The 22,736-nt window shown below is 59.2% G+C and overlaps 1 protein-coding gene across 8 annotated transcripts in view; it reads right to left on the bottom strand.

Moving 5' to 3' along the window:
• Positions 1-1,037: 1,037 nt before the first annotated feature.
• The window catches only part of ARHGAP39 (Rho GTPase activating protein 39), a 93,208-nt gene continuing 71,509 nt past the window's right edge, over positions 1,038-22,736 (bottom strand). For 3 of the 8 annotated variants that reach the window (XM_044244698.1, XM_044244703.1, XM_044244699.1), the window contains 8 exons: positions 17,525-18,875; positions 15,515-16,076; positions 7,264-7,356; positions 4,125-4,198; positions 2,760-2,959; positions 2,054-2,145; positions 1,481-1,716; positions 1,039-1,287 (listed from right to left, as the gene is read on the bottom strand). In XM_044244698.1, the coding sequence (XP_044100633.1) occupies positions 1,093-1,287; positions 1,481-1,716; positions 2,054-2,145; positions 2,760-2,959; positions 4,125-4,198; positions 7,264-7,356; positions 15,515-16,076; positions 17,525-18,875 (2,803 nt within the window). In that variant the 3' untranslated portion in view covers positions 1,039-1,092. Of the gene's footprint in view, positions 1,288-1,480; positions 1,717-2,053; positions 2,146-2,759; positions 2,960-4,123; positions 4,199-5,336; positions 5,604-7,263; positions 7,357-15,514; positions 16,077-17,524; positions 18,876-22,736 lie in introns of those variants that run through there. The other 5 variants (XM_044244704.1, XM_044244700.1, XM_044244701.1 and 2 more) reach the window with 5 other exon arrangements.

Below are 22,736 nucleotides of genomic sequence, written 5' to 3'. Positions count from 1 at the left end.
AACTGAGAGTCTAGGTACCTCCTACCCCCAGCTCTGGCTTTGAGGAAGGGCAATCCTGGGGGCTCCCTGGTTCCCCAGCTTGGGGCTCCTTCCCTCTGTTCCACTGCAGATCCCAGAAGGGGATGGGGCAGGGCTTGGTTTTTGGTCGAAGCCAAGAAAGTGGCGAAGAAAATGAAGGAGTGATACCAACTTGCTCTGCACAGAGGACAGGCTAGGACGGCTCAGAGATAAATAGCATTTGGGTTAAAACTATGTCATTAGCAAATTTAGTTCTATCTTTTCCTCTATATCTTTATACACAGGCGGATTGGTGTGCTGGATAGAATCTGAATTTATAGTTACACGAAGAAAAAATACTCTTGCCCCTCCCCCACCCTGCCCCAAGAATGCCTGCCCAACAACCCTGCCCCCCACCCCAGGGGACTTTGGTTTGGGGGCCCCTCCCCACCCAGAGAGAGCCTGCAGGGCTCTACTCTGGTGGACAGTCCAGTGCCCTGGGACCCCCCAATTCCTGTGCAATCTCGACGATGGAGGCCACAGGTGCCAGGGTGCAGGGTGCGGGGTAGGGGGTGGGGTCGGAGGCTACGGGCCAGGAAGGAGACCGAGGGGAAGCGCCGGGCAGAGGACAGACGGGCAGCCAGGCCTAGCGCAGGAGCCCCGGCCTCCTGCGAGGCAGCTCACGGGGCGGGGGGGGGGGGGGGGTGGCGGGGAGGGGGGCGTGTGCTCTCAGGCCGGCCGGGAGGGGCAGTGTCGCTTGGCTCCAGGAAACAGAAGGCACTTTCTGGGGGCTGACCGGCCGGCGGTGGGCGGGGCGGTGCCCAAGGAACTGGCCACTAGGCAGGGGCGGGAGGGGGCCAAGGGGCGCCCCTCCCACCCGCCCTCTGGCCAGGCCGCGTCCACAGGCCCAGGGCCTGGGGTGGGGGGAGAGGGTGGGGGGGGGGTTTCCAGGGCTGGGGCGGGCATGGGCGGAGCCTGGCATGCTGCCTCCGCGGCTAGGGCGTTCCCTCCCCCCTCCCCGCGTGCTCCCCTGCCCGGGCGCCCCCCGAGCGTCGGCTCTGTCCCCACCCTCGGTCCTTGGGCCCCTCCCCCGCGCTATAGCACGCCCTCCATGAAGCTGGTGTCCAGGTGCTGGATGAGCACGCGGAGGAACGACATCTCCTTGCGCGTGTTCTCGAAGATGACGCGCGGGTCGTCCGATCGGCAGCGCAGGCAGTTGGGCGCCATCACCATGGCGAGGTTGCTGACGTCCATCTTGGTGACGGCCACGTTGGCGGGCTGCACGAACACCTGCGCGGAGGGGGCAGGAGGGTGCGTCGGGCCGCGGCGCGAGGCGTGCCCCGGGTGGCGCGTGCCCCGGGTGGCGCGTGCCCCGGGTGGCGCGTGCCCCGGGTGGCGCGTGCCCCGGGTGGCGCGCGCGCGTGCCCGTGCGCACCCCGGGGCAGTGTCCCAGGTGGGCGCGCGCGCCCCGGGGTGTGTGTACCTGAAGGAAGCGGATGAGGTAGCACAGCACCAGGCGGTTGATGCGCGGCAGCGCGTGCACCACGGCCACGGCGGCCTCGGGGTTCTCGTAGTGCGCGATGCACCGCTCGTAGAACTCGTGCGGGATCAGCGGCTCCTCCAGCTCCCGATACCACAGCTTCAGGAGCGAAGCTGCGGACACGGCGGCGGCGGAGGGGGGCGCGCTCAGCACAGACTGCTGGGTGGGGCTCCCCTGGGCTGCTCGGGAGCCAGGGAGTGGCCGGAGGGTTAGGGCGACACAGGGCGCGGGCAGCGTGTGGCGCGAGCAGGGGTGGTGTCGGGCCAGACTGGAAGCACCAGACCCTGGCGAGCCGGTGCTCCTGAGGACCTGGATGGACCCCGGGGGGGCTGGGGGTGATGCAGGGAGTAAGGGACAGTGGCAGGCGAGGCCCCAAGGACACTGTAGGAGGGGCAGGGGTTGTCTGTGCTGGAAACAGACCGGGAACCATGGCATCACTGGGGGAACGAGGGGGAGCCCAAGTGCTCCAGCTGCCTGCACCAGGCGGCTCCTGCGCCCCGGGGGATGGGGGCTCACCAGGGACGTGGGGGTCCTCCAGGCCGGTGGGCACCTTCCACTGGTCCACTTGCAGCTTCAGGGCGTTCACCTCATCAATGTCCCCAGGGACTCTGTGGAGGGGGGGGGTCTCACTAGGGAGGACTGTCTGCACCCTGACGGCTGTCCCTCTTCCCTCTGCTGGCCTCCCCCAGGCAGAGGCCTTCATCAGCAGGTCGCCTAAGTCTCAAGCCCACAGGCCTCAGCTTCCCCAGCTCTCTCCTTGGGGCCTGGGTCGGTGAGTCCCGGCAGCAGGTTGCAGGCTTGTGCTCCTCCCCACTGTCGACCCTGTCCACAGGTGAGCACCATCTCCTGGCTGCTGGGTGTCTTTCCAGGCTCACGGCTCAGGCCCTGCCTATGGCTGATGTGCAAGTGCCCTCTGGGACCCCGGTGGCCATTTTTACAGAGGCGCAGTCCCCAACCGACCCTCCTAAGTTCAGGCATACTGCCATTCGGGGGGGTATGATTCTCTGACTTGCCTCCATCATGGGCCCTCCCCGTCCACATGATGGCCTCTTGTGTGTGTGGGGGCGTCCTCTCTGGCTATACCCAGGCAGAGGCACGAGTCTCCTGGCCCCCAAACCCAGGGCTGGGGCATGGAAGTTGGCTCAATGGTCCCAGTGCCTGCCAGAGACACATGGTGGAGACGCCCACGGCCCCCACCCCCAGGACCCAGGACGCAGAGCACCTGAAGATGCCTTCTGTCTGGTCGCCGTTGAGTGCCAGCACCTCCTCAGACAGACGTGTCTGCACCCAAGGCAGCTGCCGCTCCGGGTACCGCTCCTTCTGCATGTTCATGACCTCCTGCAGGCCGCTGCCAAACATGGATGGGCTGAACACAGCGTTCTTGGCGTGCCGGATTTCCTCCACGTTGGGCTTCTTCAGCCCCTGCAAAGACAGCCCAGCTCTCTGTCCTGGTGCGGTCCTGCTGCCCTGCTTCCAGCCCCCCCCCCACCCCTGCCCTCTCACCCCTGCTAACTCCAGGCGCCTAGTCCAAGCTGGAGGCACCCCCAACCCCCTGGCCCCCAAATCACTGGGCGGGGGCACCCTGCGGAGCCACAACAGTGTTCTAGATCGTCAGGTGGCTCCACTGGCCGCCCAGGAGGAAGGTGGGAGCGACTCCTGGAGAAGTGCCTGGGGACACAGAGGGGCCAGGCTGGCTGATCTCGACCATGTGAGACCTCCGGGGGTGGAGGTGAGGGGAGAAGCCTGAGTGGGGGACATGCAGCTCCCAGGCACAGGATTAGTGCATTAGGAAGGAGAAGAGGAGAGGGGAGCCAGGCTCTGGGACAGTGGGGGAAAGTCCTGGGAAAGGAGGGCCCCAGGGGCTTCTTAGGTATGGGTGGTGGGCCGAAGTGGCCGGGGTGGGGGGACAGAGGGGAACATGGCCCAGAGCCACACATCCTAAGACCAGGGAACAAGGTCCAGCCGCCTGGTGGGACCGGCCTGTTCTCCAGAGGGGCTGCGGGAGGGGTGTGACTAGCAAGCTCTGGCGGACACTGAGAAGGCCCAGGGGCAGAATGGGTGTCCCAGAGGACCACCTGCCCGTGCGGCCCACCCTGGCTACCAGCGTGGGAGGAGCCCTGTGATGGGCCGGGCTCCTGGCCAGGACGGTGGGGCCGGGTGAGTGAAGGGGGCCATGCTGGTCTTCGGAGGCTGCCCTGCAGCCCCAGGCTTGGCCATCCCTGAGCCCAGGGCCGTCGGCCAGGGGGAGGGTCCCCGCTGGCAAGAGTCGTCTCTTGGCCTACTCACGGGCTGTGACCCTCCGCCAGCCCTCCCTGCAGCAGCCCTCCCTCGGGCGGCCACACGCCCCTCGTCGGTACTGGGTCCTGAACGGGGGTGCAGCCCCAGCCGGCCCGGGCTGCCCGCCTCGGTGGGCTCTCTGGAGCACCCTCTGAACCATGAGCCGTCCGCTCCCCCTCCGCGGCCAGCTGGGCCCGAGGAAGGCAGGGCACCCCCGCTGTGAGGGCCGCCTGTCAGGTCTCCCTCAGACCCAGCCAGGTGTGGGCTCTGCCCGCCCAGCCCCGCCGGCCATCCCGGGGGAAGCGCGTACCTTCTTGGCCCCGGTCAGGGCTGCCTTCTGCAGCTTGTGGTAACAGTACTTGGCGTAGGTGCTTATTGCCACCCCTGCAAGAGAACGGAGCCGGTTGGCTGGGGTGCGGGACGCAGGCGCCTAGAGAAGCGGCGGCAGGAGAGGGGAGGACAGGCGGCTCCAGCAAGAGCCCTGAGCGCCTGGGCCGGCCTGGCCCGCTCCTGGCTATCGCTTGCCTGGGGACAGTGCGTGCTCACACTCCTGGGCTACGTCCTTCAGAGCAGAAGCCCCCATGGACAGGCAAGGGGCACTTCCCTCCCCTCAAGGAGCCAGGCTTGGGAAGGAACTCCCCTGCCGACCCGCCCGCGTTTCCCCACCACCAGGAAGGGCAGGCCGTGGGCCTCCAAAACCCCTGCTCCCCCGGCAGGCTAGCCCTGGGGAGGAATTTCCACAGGCAACAGGCGTAGAGGTGCCCAGTGCCCTCGGCCTGGTGCTGGGGAGCAGGCCTGGGCAGCGGTGGGGAAAGGGAGGCCGAGGGCATGGGCGGCGTGTGGGAGGGGGTGGCCGCACCCGGGCCTAGGGCTCTCTGGGAGGCCCACAGCACAGGAAGACACCTTCGGGTCCTGCCCAAGAGGCTGAGGGCGACGGGGAGAGGACTGGGCTCCTTTCCCAAGGGAGGAAGCGTTCCTAAAACTCAGTCCTGCACAAGTTCCGGCTGCCGGTCTTGGGGGTATGGCCAGGGTGGCATTCTGAGGGCAAGGACCTCAGGGACCTTGGCTGGGAGGTTCTCCAGACACAGAAATGAGGGGAAGGAGAGAGAAGCCGAAGGGGGGTGAGGGGAGAGGGAGCGGAGGAGCCACTGCCACACGGAGGGGGGGCGTCCAAAATGTGTGCGGCATGGTCCCTGGCCGAGGCAGGGGAGAAGAGGGAAGGAGCGGCAGCCCGGAGACCGAGGCTGTGCACACAGGCGAAGGCGGAGGAGCTGTCCGGCCCAAGGCACCACAGCCCCCCAGAGACAGAAAGGCTGGAACGAGTGCCCCCAGGCTCAGAACCGGCCCCTTGTGGGCTCTGCCCCCACGGGGCCCACCTGCCCCAGGGCCTCCAGCCAGAGGGAGGCCAGGTCTCTGCACTCAAGTCCCCCATCAAAACGCCCCCGTCTTCTTCCAAAGGAAGCACCTTCTTGCGGACGGCTGAGCACGTGGAGGTGCTTAGACCCCAGTGGGAGCAACATACCATGACTCAGCCCCTCGGTCTGTTCATTTTGGATGATCACAGAGCAGCGTTGTTAATATATGTGGCGAGGGGATTCTTTTTTTACAGTGACCCAAGTGAAAACCAACACTGCCCCTTCTCCCTGGAGACGCTGCTTCAGGTCCCGGAGGAGCCGCAGACCCTGGCAGCGAGTCCAAGCGGCAGCCTCTGCTGAGCCAGGACAGGGCGTGGCCCCGGGACCGGTTTGCCCCAGGCTGACCTGGCCATCCTCGACAGGCTCCCGGGGACCTGGAAGGCAAAGGGGGCCGTGGGCTGCCCGCTGGCCGCGAGGAGTCGGCCGCAGACTGGGGCTGTGCCTACCCGTCCCTTGGGTGGGTGAGACCCGCCCTGACCCCCCATGTGACTGGGATCCGAAGCTCCTGGGGCTGCTGCCTCTCGGCTGGTGAACCTGGTCATGAGGCAGCCTTCTGGGGCCCAAGCTTCCTCCCCTGTAGGATGGGGACAGGGAAGACACCGACCACAAGCCCTTGTGAAGGGCTGATCTTGGAGGTGGCGCACAGCTCAGCAGATGGCAGCTGCTGGTACTGGCTCCTGTGGGTGGACTAGGACTGAGTCTGCGTGTGCCCAGAGTCCCAGGAGCTCCCCTATGCCCTGTCCTGCCACGGGTGTAGCTTCCTGGGCCTGACTGTGGGATGTCTGCTGAGGGCCTGCGAAGGCCAGCCCCGTGACACCCCCACAATGGTGTGGGGCGCTCCACGTCAGGACCACTGACCTGTCCAGGCCTGTCCAGGGCAAACCCATACCCAGTCTTCTAGGTGGGGAGTCAGCAGGCAGCACTCCCTGCTGAACCACTGTGCCTGGGGCCTGCGTGCCCCTGAGCCCTGCCTGGCTTTAAGCCTGAAAAGGTGGGGGGTGTGGCCACAACCTGCTGGTGCTCCAGGACACGGCTGGGTCCAGGACACGGGGGGGGGGGGGCGTCCTGGGGCTTCTAGCTCCCTCCTCACTCCCCAGCACTATCTGGGGCCGCAGTGTCCTGCTCATCCCCAGGCCAGACCAACCTCCTTGCTGCAACCCACCTCCTGGACAGGCTCCAGAGGGTTCAGAGCCTCTTGCACTCCTGTTCGAGATGGGTGTGGCCTGAGGGCAGCTGGGGATCCTGGACTCCAGCTGCCCACTCTTGCCGAGGGCAGTGGGCAGCCGGACAGCTTCCCCGGAGAAAGGGGTGTCAAGGCAGAGTGGTATCAGCGGGCGAAAAGTAGGGCACGTTTGGAGAGTGAGCTGTGTCCGAGGCTGGGGAAGCGCCAGCGGGGGCTGGTCTCAGAGCCCCAGTGCCAGGAGGGCAAGTGGACGTGGCAGCGGTGGGATCACCAGCTCCCGCAGCAGGGAGGGCACAGTCCTGTGTTGACAGGGCTTCCCTGGAGCTTGGCCGGCGCTGCGATGATGGTGTGGGTCTTTTCTGGGGGTGTGTGGGTCTTGAGCCAGGGCCCAGGGGAAGGGTACGGCTGGTGGGGGAAGTTGGGAGATCCCGGGGCTCCCACCAAGGAAGCAAGGCCAGACTCTGCGCCCCAGCCCAGGGCGGCCTGGGCTGGAGGTCAGGGCAGGAAGGCCCGAGGGCACTTCCTCCGCCCGCACTCAGCTGGGGGTGCACCCAGCAGGCCTTGCCCGGTTCGTCCTCACGCCCTTCCCCGCCGAGAGCCCAGGGTGCAAGCTGGAGACTGTCCCGAGCACCACAGAGAAAAGAGGCACAGGGCAGGTGTGGCCTGCCATGGAAGCCCCTTCGGTGACCTGCGCACCCGGGCGGCACAGAAGCCCGCAAGCCTGGTGGTTAGTACCACCCACCAACACCCTTCCAGCCCAGAAGCGGTTAGAGAAAGGAGGCCAGGCGGCCGAGGCCGGAGAGCAGAGCTGTGCAGACACAGCGCACAGGGGCTCTGGGGAGAGGCCCTACCATCCGGTTCCTCAACATAAGGCTTGGGTTTCTTTCTCAACTTGGACTTCTTCTTAGTGTTCCTTTCCAGGAGCGCTTTCATATGCCGCGTCACTGGGGAGCAAACAGAGCCATGAGGACCACAGAACGCAATGCCGGGAGTGCGCGCCCACGCGGGTCCCCATGCGGCTGGCAAGGAGGCCCCTGGGCCTGCAGGGGGCCGGCCCCAGTGGGCTGAGCAGGTATCGCACCCCTGCTGGGTTCCTCCAAGCGAAGCAGGGCCGTGGCCAACACCCAGCTGGGGCTGAGGAGGACGCAGCCCGGGATGCTGTGCTGTGTGTCCCCGTACGGACGTGCGGCTGTGCACGGGGGCAGGTCTGGACCACGGGGCTGGGGAAGTCCTGGGGCCCTTCTGAGCACTGCCGACCAGAAAGCTGGCTCCCCTCAGACGGGAGGTGGGCAGGACGATGCAGGGAAGGGCAAGAGGGAGGAGCCGCTTCGGCTCCGCGGGCAGGCTGGGTCCTGAGCGGTGCTGGAGGAGGTGCTGGGTGAGACAGCATCTCGGACCCACGTGGGCCGACCTCCCACCCTGCACAAAATCTCAGCACTGCTGACAGGCAGCCCTGTGTCCCCTGTCCGTCCTGTGCTCTCTGGAAGTCAGCCCACGCTAAGGCTGGGAGTCACGCTCTACTCTGGCTGGACCGTCTAGAGAAATCGGCTGTTACTCTTCTGCACGGGAACCGCGGCCTCATCTACCGGATCGTTTACTCTTAATCCGCACAGACTTGTGCATGCACCATTCTACAGTGTGGGTGATGATCCAACACAACTTCGTTTTTTCCTCAAACGGCTCCAGTTTTGGCCACCGGGAGCCCGTTCAGTCGGCTCCTGTGTCCTGTGACAGTCTCTGCCCTACACCCAGCTGTTTCTCCGAGGGGCCCTGGTTCCTTGAACGGAAAAGGAACCAAGCCCTGGGGTGAGGTGTGCTCCCCGTTGCTGGGGCGCTGACGGAGCTGGGTCAGGTGCGCCCGTGTCCTACGTGGACACGCGTCCCCCAGACAGCCCCGCGCCAACACCCCCAACTCTGACACGCCCCCACAGGACACTCCAGCCTCCTCTTCCTGCTTGTCTGAGACGGCTGCGTCTCTGCCTTCTCTTGACAGCGCCTCTTGACGAGCAGGAGGTTTAACTTTGCTCAAGTCCAACGGACCAATGTTTTCCCTTGTAGACAGTTACTGTCACACATGGAAACCTCGCCCAATTCAAGAAAAAACTTCTTTGTTTTGTTCTGGTTTTATAATTCTAAGTTTTATATAGTTTTATATAGTTTTTGCACTGTGTACAGTGCATACCCATACAGCGCATACACTGTGCAAAGCATGGCCGGAAGCTCATCTTTCTTTTGCATCTGGAATGTCAGCTGCCCTAGCAGCACCCGAAGAAGCTTCACTGAAGTGCCTTCGCATCTCCGTGCAAAGCTAACACCCCGTGTACGTCTGGTCCCGTTCTGGCCTCTGTGCTCCAGCCAACACTCATTCTCCTGCTACTGCAGCTTTACGACAGGAGTTGAGGTAAGTGGGGTCAGTCCGCCAACTTCGCTCTTGCTGTTCAAGCGGTATTTGGTCTATTCTAGACCCTCTGCATTTTCTATGGATTTTAGAATCCGCCTAATTAATTTATAAATTAAAAAAAAAACTATTAAGATTTGGTTAGCATTCCATCTACACATCAGTTTGGAAGGAAGTAAGAGGTTAACACTAATGAGCCTTCTGATTCATGAACGTGGTATTTCTCTCCATTAACTTAGGCCTTCCTGACTTTCAGTAATGTTTGGGAGTTTTTAGTGTGGAAGCCTTAGACATCTTTTGTCTGATTTATCGCTAAGTATCACATTTTTAAATGCTACTTTGGATTTTTAAAAAGATTTTATTTCAAAGTAATCTTACACTGAACGTGGGGCTCGAACCCACAACCCCGATACCAGAGTCTCATGCGCCTCTGTCCAGCTAGGCACTCCCAGACGGCATTTTAAAATGTTCCATTTGTGTGTTGCTATTACATGGGAACGCGCTGAGCTTTTCCTTATTGGTCTTGCGTCCTGCAAACCTGCTCAGCTCACACGGTATTTTTATGCACCTCACAGAAGACCGTGTTGTCTATGAATAAAGACAATCGCACACTTCCTTTTCCAGTCTGGATGCCCTTTATTTCTCCTCCATGACTCTGCCCTGGCAGGCCCTGCAGCATGACTCTGAGTTGGTGCAGTGCGGCTGGAGGGCCTTGCCTTGTTCCTGAACTTGGGGGAAAGCACTCCGTCTTTCCCCATTACACACGATGTTGGCTAGAGGGGCTCTTCGTTTTAATTGTGGTAGAATAAAAACATAAAGATGTAGCCATTTACCCATTTTTCAGCGTACAACTCAGCGGCATCCAGAACATTCACAACATCACGCAGCCTCCACCACATTTATTTCCAAATTTTGTACGTCACCACAGACGGAAACCCTGTCCTCACCAAACCAAAACTCCTCATTCCCCTCCTCCAGCTCCTGGTAACCTCTAATCTACTTTCTGTCCTATGAATTTCCTTATTTTAGATATTTCATATAAGTTGTACAGTATCTGTCCTTTTGTATCTGGTTTCTTTCACTTAGAGTAACTTTTCAATGTTCTCTCACGTTATAACATGTATCAGAATGTTACTCCTCTTTTTTTTTTAAGATTTTATTTATTTATTTATTTATTTGACAGAGATAGAGAGAGAGATCACAAGTAGATGGAGAGGCAGGCAGAGAGAGAGAGAGAGAGGGAAGCAGGCTCCCCGCTGAGCAGTGAGCCCGATGTAGGGCTCGATCCCAGGACCCGGAGATCATGACCTGAGCCGAAGGCAGAGGCTTTAACCCACTGAGCCACCCAGGTGCCCCGAACTTTACTCTTTTTATGGCTGCAAAACCTCCCCCTGCACGAACAGACCACATTTCGCTTATTCAGGTACGACTGGGCAGGGCTGTGCAAGTATCTGTTGGAGGGCTCGCCTTCCGTTCTTTTGGGTACTGTAGGGTTTTAAGAAAAAATATTTGCCTTTTGTCAGGGTGAAGAGGTTCCCTTCTGTTCCTAGTTTGTTTAGAATTTTTATCAGGCATAGAAATGTTGGATTTTTGCCAAATGCTTTTTCTATGCTTTCTGGAATGATCACATGGTCTTTCCCTTTTACTCTGCTGCTGTGGCAAATTACAGTGATTGATTTTTTTAATGTTAAACCAACCTTTCCTTCTTCAGATAAACTTCACTTATTCAAGATACATTATCTTTTTAATATATTGTTGGACTCAATTTGCTAAAATACTGTTAAAAATTTCTGCTCTCTCAGGGTGCCTGGGTGGCTCAGTGGGTTAAAGCCTCTGCCTTCGGCGTGGGTCATGATCCCAGGGTCCTGGGATCGAGTCCCGCATCAGGCTCTCTGCTCTGCAGGGAGCCTGCTTCCTCCTCTCTCTCTCTGCCTGCCTCTCTACTTGTGATCTCTGTCAAATAAATAAATAAATAAAAATCTTTAAAAAAAAAATTCTGCTCTACGTTCAGAAGGGATACTGTCTGCACTTTTCTTTTTTTGTAATGTCCTTTTATAATTTTGGTATGGAATGAATGGGGACATATTCCTTCCACTTCAATTTTCTCAATGAGTCTGTGAAGAATGGCCGAACAATGAACTTTCGGTAAAATTTACCAGTGAAGCCATACGGGCCTTTACATTTCTTTGCGGGAAGGTTTTAAGTATCAATTCAATTCCCTTAATAATTATACATTTTTTTTCTTGGTTGTCTATTTCTTACTGGGTCATCTCCCGTAGTTGGTGTCCTTCAAGGAATCTGTTTTCCTCTAAACTGTTCTATTTACGGGCATCAAGTTGTTCATCTGATCACCCTTTGACGTGCTGAGTCGGTAGTGATGCCATCTCTCATTCTTTACATTGGTAACTTGTGTTCTCTCTTTGTCCTCATCAGTCTGGCTAGAGATTCATCAGTTTTATCAATCTTCTCAAAGAATTAGCTTTTTGTTTCATTGATTCTCTGCAGTATTTCTGTTTTCACTTCACTGATTTTTTACTCTGATGTTTAGTATTTTCTTTCTTCTGCTTGGTTTTAGTAGAAATTATTTTTTGAGTTTCTTAGAATAGACACTGAGGCCACTGATTTGAGATCTTATTTTAGAATACAGATATTAAGGGGCGCCTGGCTGGCTCAGTGGGTTAAGCCTCTGTCTTCAGCTCAGGTCATGATCCCGGGGTCCTGAGATGGAGCCCCGCATCGGGCTCTCTGCTCAGCAGGAAGCCTGCTTCCTCCTCTCCTCTGCCTGCCTCTCTGCCTACTTGTGATCTGTCTGTCAAATAAATAAAACCTTTAAAAAAAAAGAATATAGATATTAAGATACTATGACTCTCTCTCTAAGAACTGCCCTGACTGCATCCCACAATTGATACATTTTGTTTTCATTTTCTTTCAGTTCAAAATACTTCCTAACTTCCCTGCAGGTCCCCTTGCCAACAGGTTTTTATTTGACCCCTGGGCTCTACAGGATACACTCTTTAGTGTCCAGATATGTGGGGATTTTCCAGATATCTTAGTGTTACTGATTATTAATTCAATTCTGTTGGGACTAGAAAACACACTTTCTATGATTTACCTTCTTTAGCATTTACTGAGATTTGTTTTACTGCCTATCTTGAAAATGTGGCTGGGATCTGAGTCCAAATGCTCTGGGTCCGGAATCTATGCCTTTACCTACTCTATGGTAGCTGCTTTGTTTCTTAAGCAAGACTCACTAGTCCTTCTGTTTTCAGCTTCCAGATCACGCACTTCCCAAAGCGCTGCTGGAGGAAGCGGGCGCCGCCCACGACGAAGCCACCTGCTTCCGCTGCTTGGCCAGTGTCTGCTCGGGATCCGTCTTTCTTGGTCTGCCAGGCCAGCTCCTGCCACTTGTTCATGGACTTTTCCGCTTCCAAAACACAGTGCTCACTCTCTCTGTCCTTGTGGGTGTTCTTATTTTTATTGTGGTAAAATAAACACTAGATAAAATTTACCACTATAACCATTCATCCTTGTAGAGTTCAAAGGCATTAAGGGCAGTCACTGTGGAGGGACTGGCAGCGTCCTCTACCTCCAGAACGTCTCATCAGGCCAAGTGCAAACACCTGTCCTTCCCCTCGCCCCGGCACCCACCATTCTTCTGGCTTCCATGAACAAGGATATCCGAGGCCTCTTAAGAGTGGACTCGTAACAGCACCTTTTCTGAACTGGCTTATTTCACGGACCATAATGTCCTCTGGTTTCATCCATGTTGTACATGTGTTAGAATTCCCTGCATTTTTTTAGGTTGAGCAATACTGCCTTGTAGGGACGGAGCACCTTCCGTTTATCTGCTCATCTACTGATGAACACCTGAGCCGTGTCCCCCCACTTAGCTGTTGTGAATCTGAGTGTACAAGTATCTATCTGTTCAAGTCTCTGCTTTCAATTCTTTTAGGTAAATACACAGAAGTGGAGTTGATGGATTCTACGGTAATTCTGTGTTTCATTTTTGAGGAGCTGCCAAACTGTTTTCCACAGTGGCTGCACCACGGTACATTCCCTTGTTGTTTTTCCCTCTCTCCTTAAAAAAAAAAAAATCCTCCCTGTTCATTTAGCAGGACTTCGGAGTAGAGTCCGAATAAATGTATGTGTTCCATCTGATACCTTTCCGTGGAAACCCGGAGTCTCACTGAGCACATGGATGGCCAAGGACCCTTCTTAGGGTCGGTGCCCCTCCACAGTGCTGCTGCGCGGGGCACGCCGTCTGCGATGTCTGCTGACAGCCTGCAAAGGGAGCCCTAAGGACACAAGTTGGGAAAGGGCCCCGCTGGCCGCTGGCACAAAGGTGTGGCCACGTATGAGGCAAGGCTGAGCCAGGGGTCCACAGACATGGGACCTGGGGATCACTGCATTGGTGCCTTGGTCCCTTGCAATGGTGACCACACACACAGTAGGTATCACACGTGTGACAGCAAAAAAAAATCAAAGACTTTTGAGGCCCAGAAGGGCAGCACCACTAGGGATCTGGGCTCAGTTCTGCCCTTGCCCGTGACCCTGAGATGAGCTGCAGGTTCCCTTTCTCCAAGAACAGGCTCCATCCTTGTGGGCCGACGGGAGGTGCCTTCCTGACCACCCGCCAGAGGGCCTGTTCCTGGCGTGCCGATGCGAGTGAGCACGAGGCCTCCCTCTGGCTCAGCCCCGAGCAGGGGCTACAGCACAGGCCTACCCAGCGACAGTCCTGGGGCTGGTTTCTGGCTGTGAGATCCGATCCCACAGCCTAGAAGCAGGCTCCTGTCGCTGAGACCACACAGACCCACGGTCCCTCTGCAGGCCGAGAACATGGGGTGCTGAGACCACCTGGGCCTCCCTCGGGGGGCAGATGCTCAAAGCCACATAGGTCCAGGATGACTACCAGCTCCCTCACATACTCCAGTCCCATCCCCGTGGTACAGACACTAGGACCAAGGCCCACAAACCTCCTGCCGGGCCCAGCACAGGGCCTGGAGCTCTAGCCGCCCCCCAGGAGCCCCCGCTGGCTGGCAGGAATGGCCTCAGGAGGCTCTGTCCACTCGCTCTTCACTCACCTTTTTCCTGAACAAGTGCTCCCTGGGGCCCCAAAGGCCATGTGCTGAGCAGTGGACACTCACTTTAAGGCCCCCGAGGAAGACTGACATGAACCATGAAGCAAACCGGGGCCCGCCCTCTCCTGGGAAGGCCTGAGAGACTGAGGCAGACGAGGCAGACGAGGCAGCCCCTCGGGCTACATAGTCTGCATGTCGGGAGAAAGCACCTGGGGCCGCCCACCAGCTGTGCTCAGAGCCCCTGCTTCAAACACCACACGCCTCAGTTAAGGGCGTCCGGGTGGCTCAGCTGGTCAAGCATCCAACTCTTGGTTTCGGCTCAGGTCATGATCTCAGGTCGTCAGAGCGAGTCCCACGTAGGGCTCTGCACAGGGGGAGATGCCGGAGGATTCTGGCCCTCTGCCTCTCCCCTACCCGGGCACTTTCCCTCTCTCAAAATAAATAAATCTTAAAAACCAACCAACCACCCGCAAAACCACATGCCTCAGTGAAAATCTCCTGGCTTCTAAGATCTGTGGCCAACTGGCCGACGGGATGGCCGGTGCCTGTGCTTGGCCGACCTTCCCGAGGACCCACCGATGCCTGGGCCACCACAGCAACCATGCCTCTGTGCACCCACCCGGGCCCAACATCCCTGAGCCGGGGCAGGGCCCTGGCTGGATCAAGGTAGACAGTCACTCCCATGGAGGAGCCCAGAAAGTGCGTGAGCGCGTGCATCCGGACACTGGCTCCATGGCCGTGCCTTGGGGACACCCGTGGCTGTCTGGGTGGCGGGCAGGTGTTGCAGATGCAGCTGTTGCCTAAGGCCCTGTCCCCATGCTCTCTCTAGTGGCACAGGACTGGGGTCAGCTGTGCAGCCGCTGTCCGGTTAGCAGGGCCGTGGCCCTGAGTCCTCCCTGAAGCAGCCAAGTGTGGGACCACACCAACCTAACCACGGCTTTCAGGAGCCCTTGGCAGAATCTGGCCCCATACTTGGCCCCGGACAGCCACTGGCAGGTGGCTACCCATGCTGGGCCAACCTCTGACTTCTTGGGGTGGCTCAGGGCGAGGTCAGCTTGCGGTGCCCTGAGGGCCCACTGCTCTAGCCAGAGCTGGTGCTGGGCTATGCCCGCCTGGCCCCCCAGGGTCCTCCCTGCTCTCAGGAACCCTGCTCTGGGGCTCCCAGGCTCCTCCCCCACCCCAACAGCAGATGGCCAGAGCCCGACCGGGGGACCAAGTCACCAGACCACAGCACGGCTGCAACCAAACACAGCGAATACACGAAGACCCTCATCAGGCAGAGGACCGGGTGTGGAGGAATCAGCAGAGAGGGGGCCAGCTGGCTGAGACACGGAAGCCAGTCCTCATCTGGCCCCTGCCTCTCTGACCCGTTGGCCTGTGGCTGGGAACCCTATCCCAGGACGGCCTGTCCTCCTCCTCAGGGCCTCAGTGGCAGGGAAGGGCTCCCCGAGGACCCCACGTCCCTGCAGAAACTTAGGGCCCGGCCCGTGGAGGACCCGTGTGTCTGCCTAGAGGTGCCGTGCCATGTCCCTGTGGCCCGCGCGGACCGGGATGCTCTCGCCACAGCCCTTCCTGGAGCTGGCAGCGGAGCCCGGGGCGCGGGGAATCTCGCGCACGGGGCCTTACCTTTGGTGTCATTGCCGGGCTCCATGTGCCGGTAGATGTAGCCCTCCAGGTAAGAGTGGAACCTGGGTGTGGGAGGGAAGAAGGCCAGGCAGATGGCCATGAGCTCCCAGCCGCGCGCCAGGCTCTCGAGGCGGAAGTTCGCCGTGGTCTGCCGGCACAGCTGGATGTACAGCTCGTCCCGCAGGCCCTGCACGCTCCAGCCCTTGGTGGCGATCTCCAGGGCCACGTGCAGAGGGTCGGCCTTGGCGCGCCGGTCGCCCATGTACATCTGGATCAGTTTGAAGATCTCACAGGCCTCCTTCTTCACGTGGCGGTCGCTGGTCACAATCATGGGCTTCTTGATAGACTCGCTGCTCCAGGCCAGCATGTTGGCGATGGACACCTTCCGCCGGAAGAGGCCCTGGGTGTGCGTGTTGAAGTGCTTGGAGGCCCAGTTCTCGATGTCGGTCTCCGAGGACGGCTTGCGCAGCGTGAATGGGGGGAACACACAGCTGGCACTGGGCATGACGCTGCGGGCCTGCCGGCTGCTCTCAAACTGGGCACAGGAGCCGAGATCCTCCGACTGGGAAGGACAGAGGGGCCGTGAGGGGTCGTGGGCTCCACGTGACCCCGCCAGGAGAGAGGTCTGGTCTCCGTGGCCTCCCGGGAGGCCGCTGGAGGAGGTCTGGGCCTCATCTGGTTCTACCCACCTCATAAACACATGCTAGATGCTCTCCCACGCTGGGAAGGGAACCCACAGGGGCCCTTCTTCCACCCTTTACCCAGAGGGGTCACGAAGCCCCTCCCTGTCCCTGGGACTGACAGCTGTGCTGGGTGGGGGAGGGTGTCCAGGGCAGGTCTGGGGGTGGGAAGAAACCACCCTCGCATGCTAGAAGGGCACTGCCTCCTGCGAGCCTCGCTCCTGCGTCTGGCTTCTGCTAGTTCTCTGAGCTCTGAGGCTGAGGAACGGATGAAAACAGAAGCCCCGCCAGATGCGAAAAACCCAAGATGCACGGTTCCACAGAGAAACACAGAGTCTCGTCCCGCACCGGGTCTGCTGCAGTGCCTGCCCCCTCCGTCACCCCCTCACCCCTCCAACAAAGATCCCCAGCTGGGCTGTGGGCAGGGTGGGGCTGGGCACTGGCATGGCCAGCATGCAAGGTGGCTCAGCTGCTTCCTACAAGGCTGGGAAGGGAAGGTCTGTCCCAAGCCCCCTCCCTGCTTCCCTAATGGCCTCAGCACAGCCATACGACACATCACTGGGGTAACTAGGCATCTTTTCTTGGCTTGGACAGAAACGCTGCTCTGGGCTCTCCAGCCTGGAGGGGCACCAAGGCAGCCCTGCCCAGGGACACTGGCCTCCCAAGATCACCGGGACCTCAGATAGGTCTTCCCTGGTGGGGATGGGAGCCCGACACCAGGAGGCCCTCTGGCCACTGCCAGCTCTTGGCAGATGCCAGGGCAGACCCTCAGGGCTTCATGCAGCAGAATGGTGTGAAAGGTCAGGGGTCAGGAGGTAAGAACGAGGACGCTGCCCCAGACAAAGTACTGGGACATCAAGCTCCAGCACATGAGCTAGACAGAAGTTGTGTCTGGGTTCACAGAGCCTGACTGATGCCTGTGCCTGGCGCTGAGCAGAGGGGACAAGCCAGGCCAGGTTTCGGTTTTGGCTCCAGCTGCAGCATGAGGTTCTGGCCCCAGGACCAGGCGTCTGGTCTTCCCTCCTCACTGCAGAAGAGCAGCACGGACCCTCCACCTGACCTTCCAGCACTGCCCCTGCGCTGACAGTCCACTCACAGGGGAGAACAGAGGCTCAGGGGCTGGGCGGCTGCCCCACTGTTTCCCGACGTCCTTGTACCCACGGCCTGGGCGGGGTCAGGGCACGGCCTCTGCCCCCCAGGTGACCGGCCACCACTGGCCAGGCCTTCCGAGGAGCTGAGTGCCGCACCCTGCCTTGGAACCACTGCCTGCCCCCCTACCTGCCCCCCACCGCCCCACCCCGGGGCCAGGGACCCTGGCAGCACCCCCTACCTGTGAGGGGTGAAGGTAAGGCTCTGGCGAGGCCAGGTTGGTCTGCACGGAGACGCTTTTCTCAAGCAGGATTTGGGGGAAAGCCAGCCTCTCCAAGGCGCCCCTCTGCCAGTGCTTGCCATCCTGCTGGGCCAGCGCCTCGTCCTCACTGAAGGCACGCACCACGGGCCCCGGCATGGGCAGGGGCACCGCGCCGTCGCTCTCATAGCCCGAGCCGTCCTGCTGCGAGTCCCAGCTGCCCCGCTGCTTCATGTGGAAGTGAGCCTGCTGGGCCTCCCAGGCCAGCCGCGCCTGCGCCAGGAAAGGCTCGGCCTCGCCCGTCTTGCCCTCCGCCCGCTTCACGGGGGCCAGGCTGGGCCCGCACAGAGGCCGCTCCTCGGCCAGGGGCTGCTCCCCGAGGAGGTCGCGGTCCCCGGCGCCTTCGGCGGCTGAGGTGCTGGGGGCGCGGCACAGAGAAGGGTTCCTGCTCTTCCTCTTGCGTGTGCCCGGGGAGTAGCTGGTTGAGGACATGGTGTCCTGCTGGCTGGACCAGGACATAGCGTCGTCCTGGGCCTGGGGCACCTGCATGGGTGGCTGGGTGTGCCGCGGCTCAGGCCCCTCCATGCTGCTGTAGTCCCCGGAGGAGCCCCCTAGGCGCTGGTCCCGCAGCAGGCAGGGGCTGGGCTGCAGGGGGAGCGAGCCTCCTCCGGGACCGGGCACGTACTTGTGCCTCGGGCCCGCACGCAGCTTGGGGCTGGAGCCTGCCTGCTCCACGTACACCAGCTGCCGCACGTACTCCTTGCCGGCGGGGCTGTACTCCAGGCTAAGGAAGCGGTCTGGGCACCTCTGCCTGGTCAGCACCAGCTGCTGGGAGGGCGAGGAGCCCTGCTTGGGAGCCTGGGGGAAGGGGGCTGGCTTGCGGCCTGGAGACCGCTGCGGTGAGGCGGCCTGGTAGCCCCCGCCGGCCTCGTACTGGACGTCCATGGGGGGCTCATCGTAGATGGGGGCCTGGTACTCCACAGGGGGCTCCTCGTAGAGCGGGGGCTCATAGGCGTAGCGTGGGGAGGAGGGCTGGGAGTCACTGGTGGGCTTGCGTGGCTGGGCCAGCAGTGGGGAGCAACTCCCCAGCTCAGCCCTCTTCAGGAAGGGCGAAGGCCGCCGTTCAGGAAAGAAGACGGGGCCGTCAGAGTCCTGGGCGAACGTCTGTAGGCTGGGAGAGTGTTGCCCACCCGAGGGTCTGCGGGAGCGGCTGCCGGCGTGGCTGTCCAGGGCATAGCCATTGCCCTGGGAGGAGAGGAAGCTGGGCTCCCGGTCAGCAACTTTGATGAGCATGCGCTCCTTGGTGCCCGAATTCCACCGAAGTGAGGAGGTCCTGGCGGTAGGGAGACAGGCACAGGTTACGGGGGGGGGGGGAGGCTCGGGGCGGGGGGGACAGGCACAGGTTACGGGGGGGGGGGAGGCTCGGGGGGGGGGACAGGCACAGGTTACCAGGGGGAGGCTCGGGGGTGGGGGGACAGGCACAGGTTACGGGGGGAGGCTCGGGGGTGGGGGGACAGGCACAGGTTACTGGGGGGAAGGCTCGGCGGGGGAGGGGGGACAGGCGCAGGTTACCGGGGGGAGGCTCGGGGGGGGGGGGACAGGCACAGGTTACGGGGGGGAGGCTCGGGGTGGGGACAGGCACAGGTTACGGGGGGAGGCTCGGGGGTGGGGGGACAGGCACAGGTTACCCGGGGGAGGCTCGGGGGTGGGGGACAGGCACAGGTTACCGGGGGGAGGCTCAGGGGGTGGGCAGGCACAGGTTATGTGCTGGGGAGGCGTGTGAGTATGGCTCAGCAGCCTGAACCCACTGGCCTGGGCGTCACATGTGTCTCAAGTCAGGGCCCAAGAGGCCTGGTCATTTCTCAGTGTTCTCCTCAATTCCCAAATGGGGGCTGTAGGCTTTAGGGGCCTGATACTTGCTGGGGGGGGTCCCCTGTAAGTGGCCTGACCACCCTTCATTGCTCAGGTCCTGAGCCCTGGGCAGTGCAGCCTAGGGTAGCGGCCCTCCTGTCCTCACACAGCACCCCCCCCCGATGCCCACCATGACAGTCCCTGCAAGGGTATGTGTGCACGCATCTCTGTGTGTGCACGCATGTGGAGGTACGCTCTGGCCACACCTGTCACCAGGCACAGAGCTATTCTACGGCAGCCAGGGGCGGCCCTCCCAGAGGCCTTCCTAACCCTGGCTTTGACATGCTTATTTCTCTGTAGGCCTCATTCCTCGGTCCAACACCTGCCTGTGCCCCTACCAGGTGGTGGGCTGCCTCTCACCCCTCAGTATCTCAGGTCCCATTTTCAACCAGAGGCTCCTGTGTGTTCCAAAAAGGCAGTCTCCCCTCCTAGGACTCTGCCCTCACATATACACACAACACTTTGCCCTGGGCACAGATGGAAAAACAGCTTTTAGAGCGAAATCGAGGGAAAAGCACAGTGATTTCCCGTGCAGCCCTAGCCCAGCTCCCGGGCACTCTCCCCAGCTACCGCCATCCCCGCCGGAGTGGTGCAGGGCAACAGCCCATGAGCCGCGCGGCTCGTTCTGCTCTCCCGCCGGCCGGGAGCGCCCGTCCCCGCTGCCCCGCGTCCTCGCCGGCATCTGGTGTCATGGGTGCTCTGGATTTTGGCCATCCCAGCAGGTGTGTCGTGGGATCTCGCTTCCCCGATGCATCTCCCCGATGACGTGACGTGGAGCATCTTTTATTTGGTCCTTCGCCGTCTGTACTCTGCTCTGACGCGTCGGTGAGCTCTCCGGCCTGCTATTTTTTTTTTTTTTTTAAAGATTTTATTTACTTGACAGACAGAGATCACAAGTAGACAGAGAGACAGGCAGAGAGAGAGAGAGGAGGAAGCAGGCTCCCCGCTGAGCAGAGAGCCCGATGCGGGGCTCGATCCCAGGACCCTGGGATCATGACTTGAGCTGAAGGCAGCGGCTTTAACCCACGGAGCCCCCCAGGCGCCCCTCTGGCCCGCTTCTTAACGGTACTGCTTGTCTCCTCTTCTTTGTATATTTTAGGGAATAGTCCTTTATCACATGTAGCTTTGTAAACGCTGTCCCAGGCTGTGCCTTGTCGTCCCATTCTCCTGCTACTGTCTTGAACAGCAGAGATTTTCATTTTCATGAAGTTGAGCTGATCAGCTATTTTGCTCGCAGATGGCGCCTTTGCTGCTATATCTGAAAATCACTGCCACACCTGAAGTCGCCTAGGTTTTCTCCTTTGTCATCTTCTAGGAGTAAGTTTGTGTGTGATCCATTTTGAACGGATTTTTGTGAAGGGTGTCAAATCTGTGTCTACACTCATTTTTTACACGCACTCATCCGATCCAGCACGTTCACTGAAAAGACTATCCAAGACTATCTTACTCCACTGGCTGCCCGAGCCCCCGTCAAAGTCGGCGACTCTACCGTCCGCATCTACTCCCCAGCGGTCGACTTCATTCCACCGACCGATTTCTCCTCTCTTTGCCAACACCACATTGTCTTCATTGTGGTAGCTTTGTAGTAAGGCTTTTTTTTTTTTTTTTTTTTTTTTTAAGATTTTATTTGTCAGAGAGCGAGCGAGCACCAGCAGGAGGAGGGGCAGACGGAGAAGTAGGCTCTCCTCTGAGCAGGAAGCCCGATGTGGGATTCGATCTCAGGACGCCAGGATCGTGACCTGAGCCAAAGGCTGTTGCTTAATTGACTGAGCCCCCGGGCGCCCCACAGTAAGCCATGAAATCGAGCAGTCCTCATCCTCCAGCCTTGTTCCCCTTGAATACTGTGTTGGGTATTCTGGATCTCCTGCCTCTCCATATAAATTTTAGACTGCGTTTGTTGCTGTCCCCAGAATAACTTGCTGGGATTTTGACTGAGGTGGCACTGAGTCTACGTGGCGTACGCTGGGAAGAACCAACACTTTGACAACACTGAATCTTCCTGTCCACAAAAACGGGACACCTCTCCGTTTATTCAGTTCTTTGCTATCTTTCCTTAGAGTTTTGCAGTTTTCCTCATATAGTTTTTTTTTTTTTAAGATTTTATTTATTTATTTGACAGAGAGAGATCACAAGCAGGCAGAGAGGCAGGCGGAGAGAGAGGAGGAAGCAGGCTCCCCACTGAGCAGAGTTGGATGTGGGGCTCGATCCCAGGACCCTGGGATCATGACCTAAGCCGAAGGCAGAGGCTTTAACGCACTGAGCCACCCAGGCACTCCCCTCCTCATATAGATTCTGTACATATTTTGTTAGATTTATACCTATGGGTTTCATTTTAGGGAGTACAAATGTAAATGGTATTAACTTCAAATTCCACTTGTTCATTGCTAGTATATAGGAAAGCAACTGACCTTTTAAACTTACCTTGTATCCTGAAAACTTGCTCTAACCACTTATTAGTTCTAGGTAGTGGTTGTTGTTGGGTTTTGATCAGTTCTTTAGGATTTTCTACACAGATAAATTTAGACTGAAATTCTGATGAAAAACTGTAGAGATCACTTGAGGCTCTGGATTTATTTTTGCTTCTGACAGGCAGCTGGGCAAAGGGCAGATAATCTGAACCCCATGTGGGACTGAGCTGACCGGAAACCAGGGTTGGGTCTGAGGGTTGGTCTACTTATGGCTCGTCCTGCTCCTGGGTGCAGCCTTTCCGGAGCCCGGGTGGAAACCTGAAGGTGAACTAGGGCTCTTTCCGTGGCCCCTGAGCTCTGATGGCTGGAGCCAATGGAACCACCCAGTGCCCAGTTTGGCTTCTCAGCCTCTCAGCGGTGCTGAGGGACAGGCAGCATCGTATGTGTGCTGAGTAGCACTGACCTCTCCTCAGCCCTAGTCTTCACTCCTTAGTAGATCTCTGAGGACTTCAGGACAATTTTGTCTATTTTATTCTCTGTGTGCAGGCTGGTCTCAGGTAACTCAATGCAGTGGTGACTGCAGAAGTGGAAATCCCAAGTGTTTAAGAATCCAGTTGTATGGTTTGCCACCTCTGGCCCTGTCCGCTACTGCTGGACCCTTCTGGACAAGGTCATGACTTCCAGGGACTGGGGCTGGGAGAGGGAGGCCTTGGAGAACACGGGCCAGTGACATGAGCGTGGCCTGAGGGCATGAAGGCCCTTGCCAGCTGCGAGGCAGCCCACCCCAACACACCAGGTGCCTGGCCCACCCCGCACAGCCGGGATCCAGCCGTACCAGCTGACAGAGATGCCCAGCAGCTCAGTCTCACTGTCCT

The sequence above is a fragment of the Neovison vison genome, chromosome 4 (assembly GCF_020171115.1).
Source record: "Neovison vison isolate M4711 chromosome 4, ASM_NN_V1, whole genome shotgun sequence".
Taxonomy (NCBI): domain Eukaryota; kingdom Metazoa; phylum Chordata; class Mammalia; order Carnivora; family Mustelidae; genus Neogale; species Neogale vison.
This window is presented reverse-complemented; position numbering and strand designations above follow the sequence as displayed.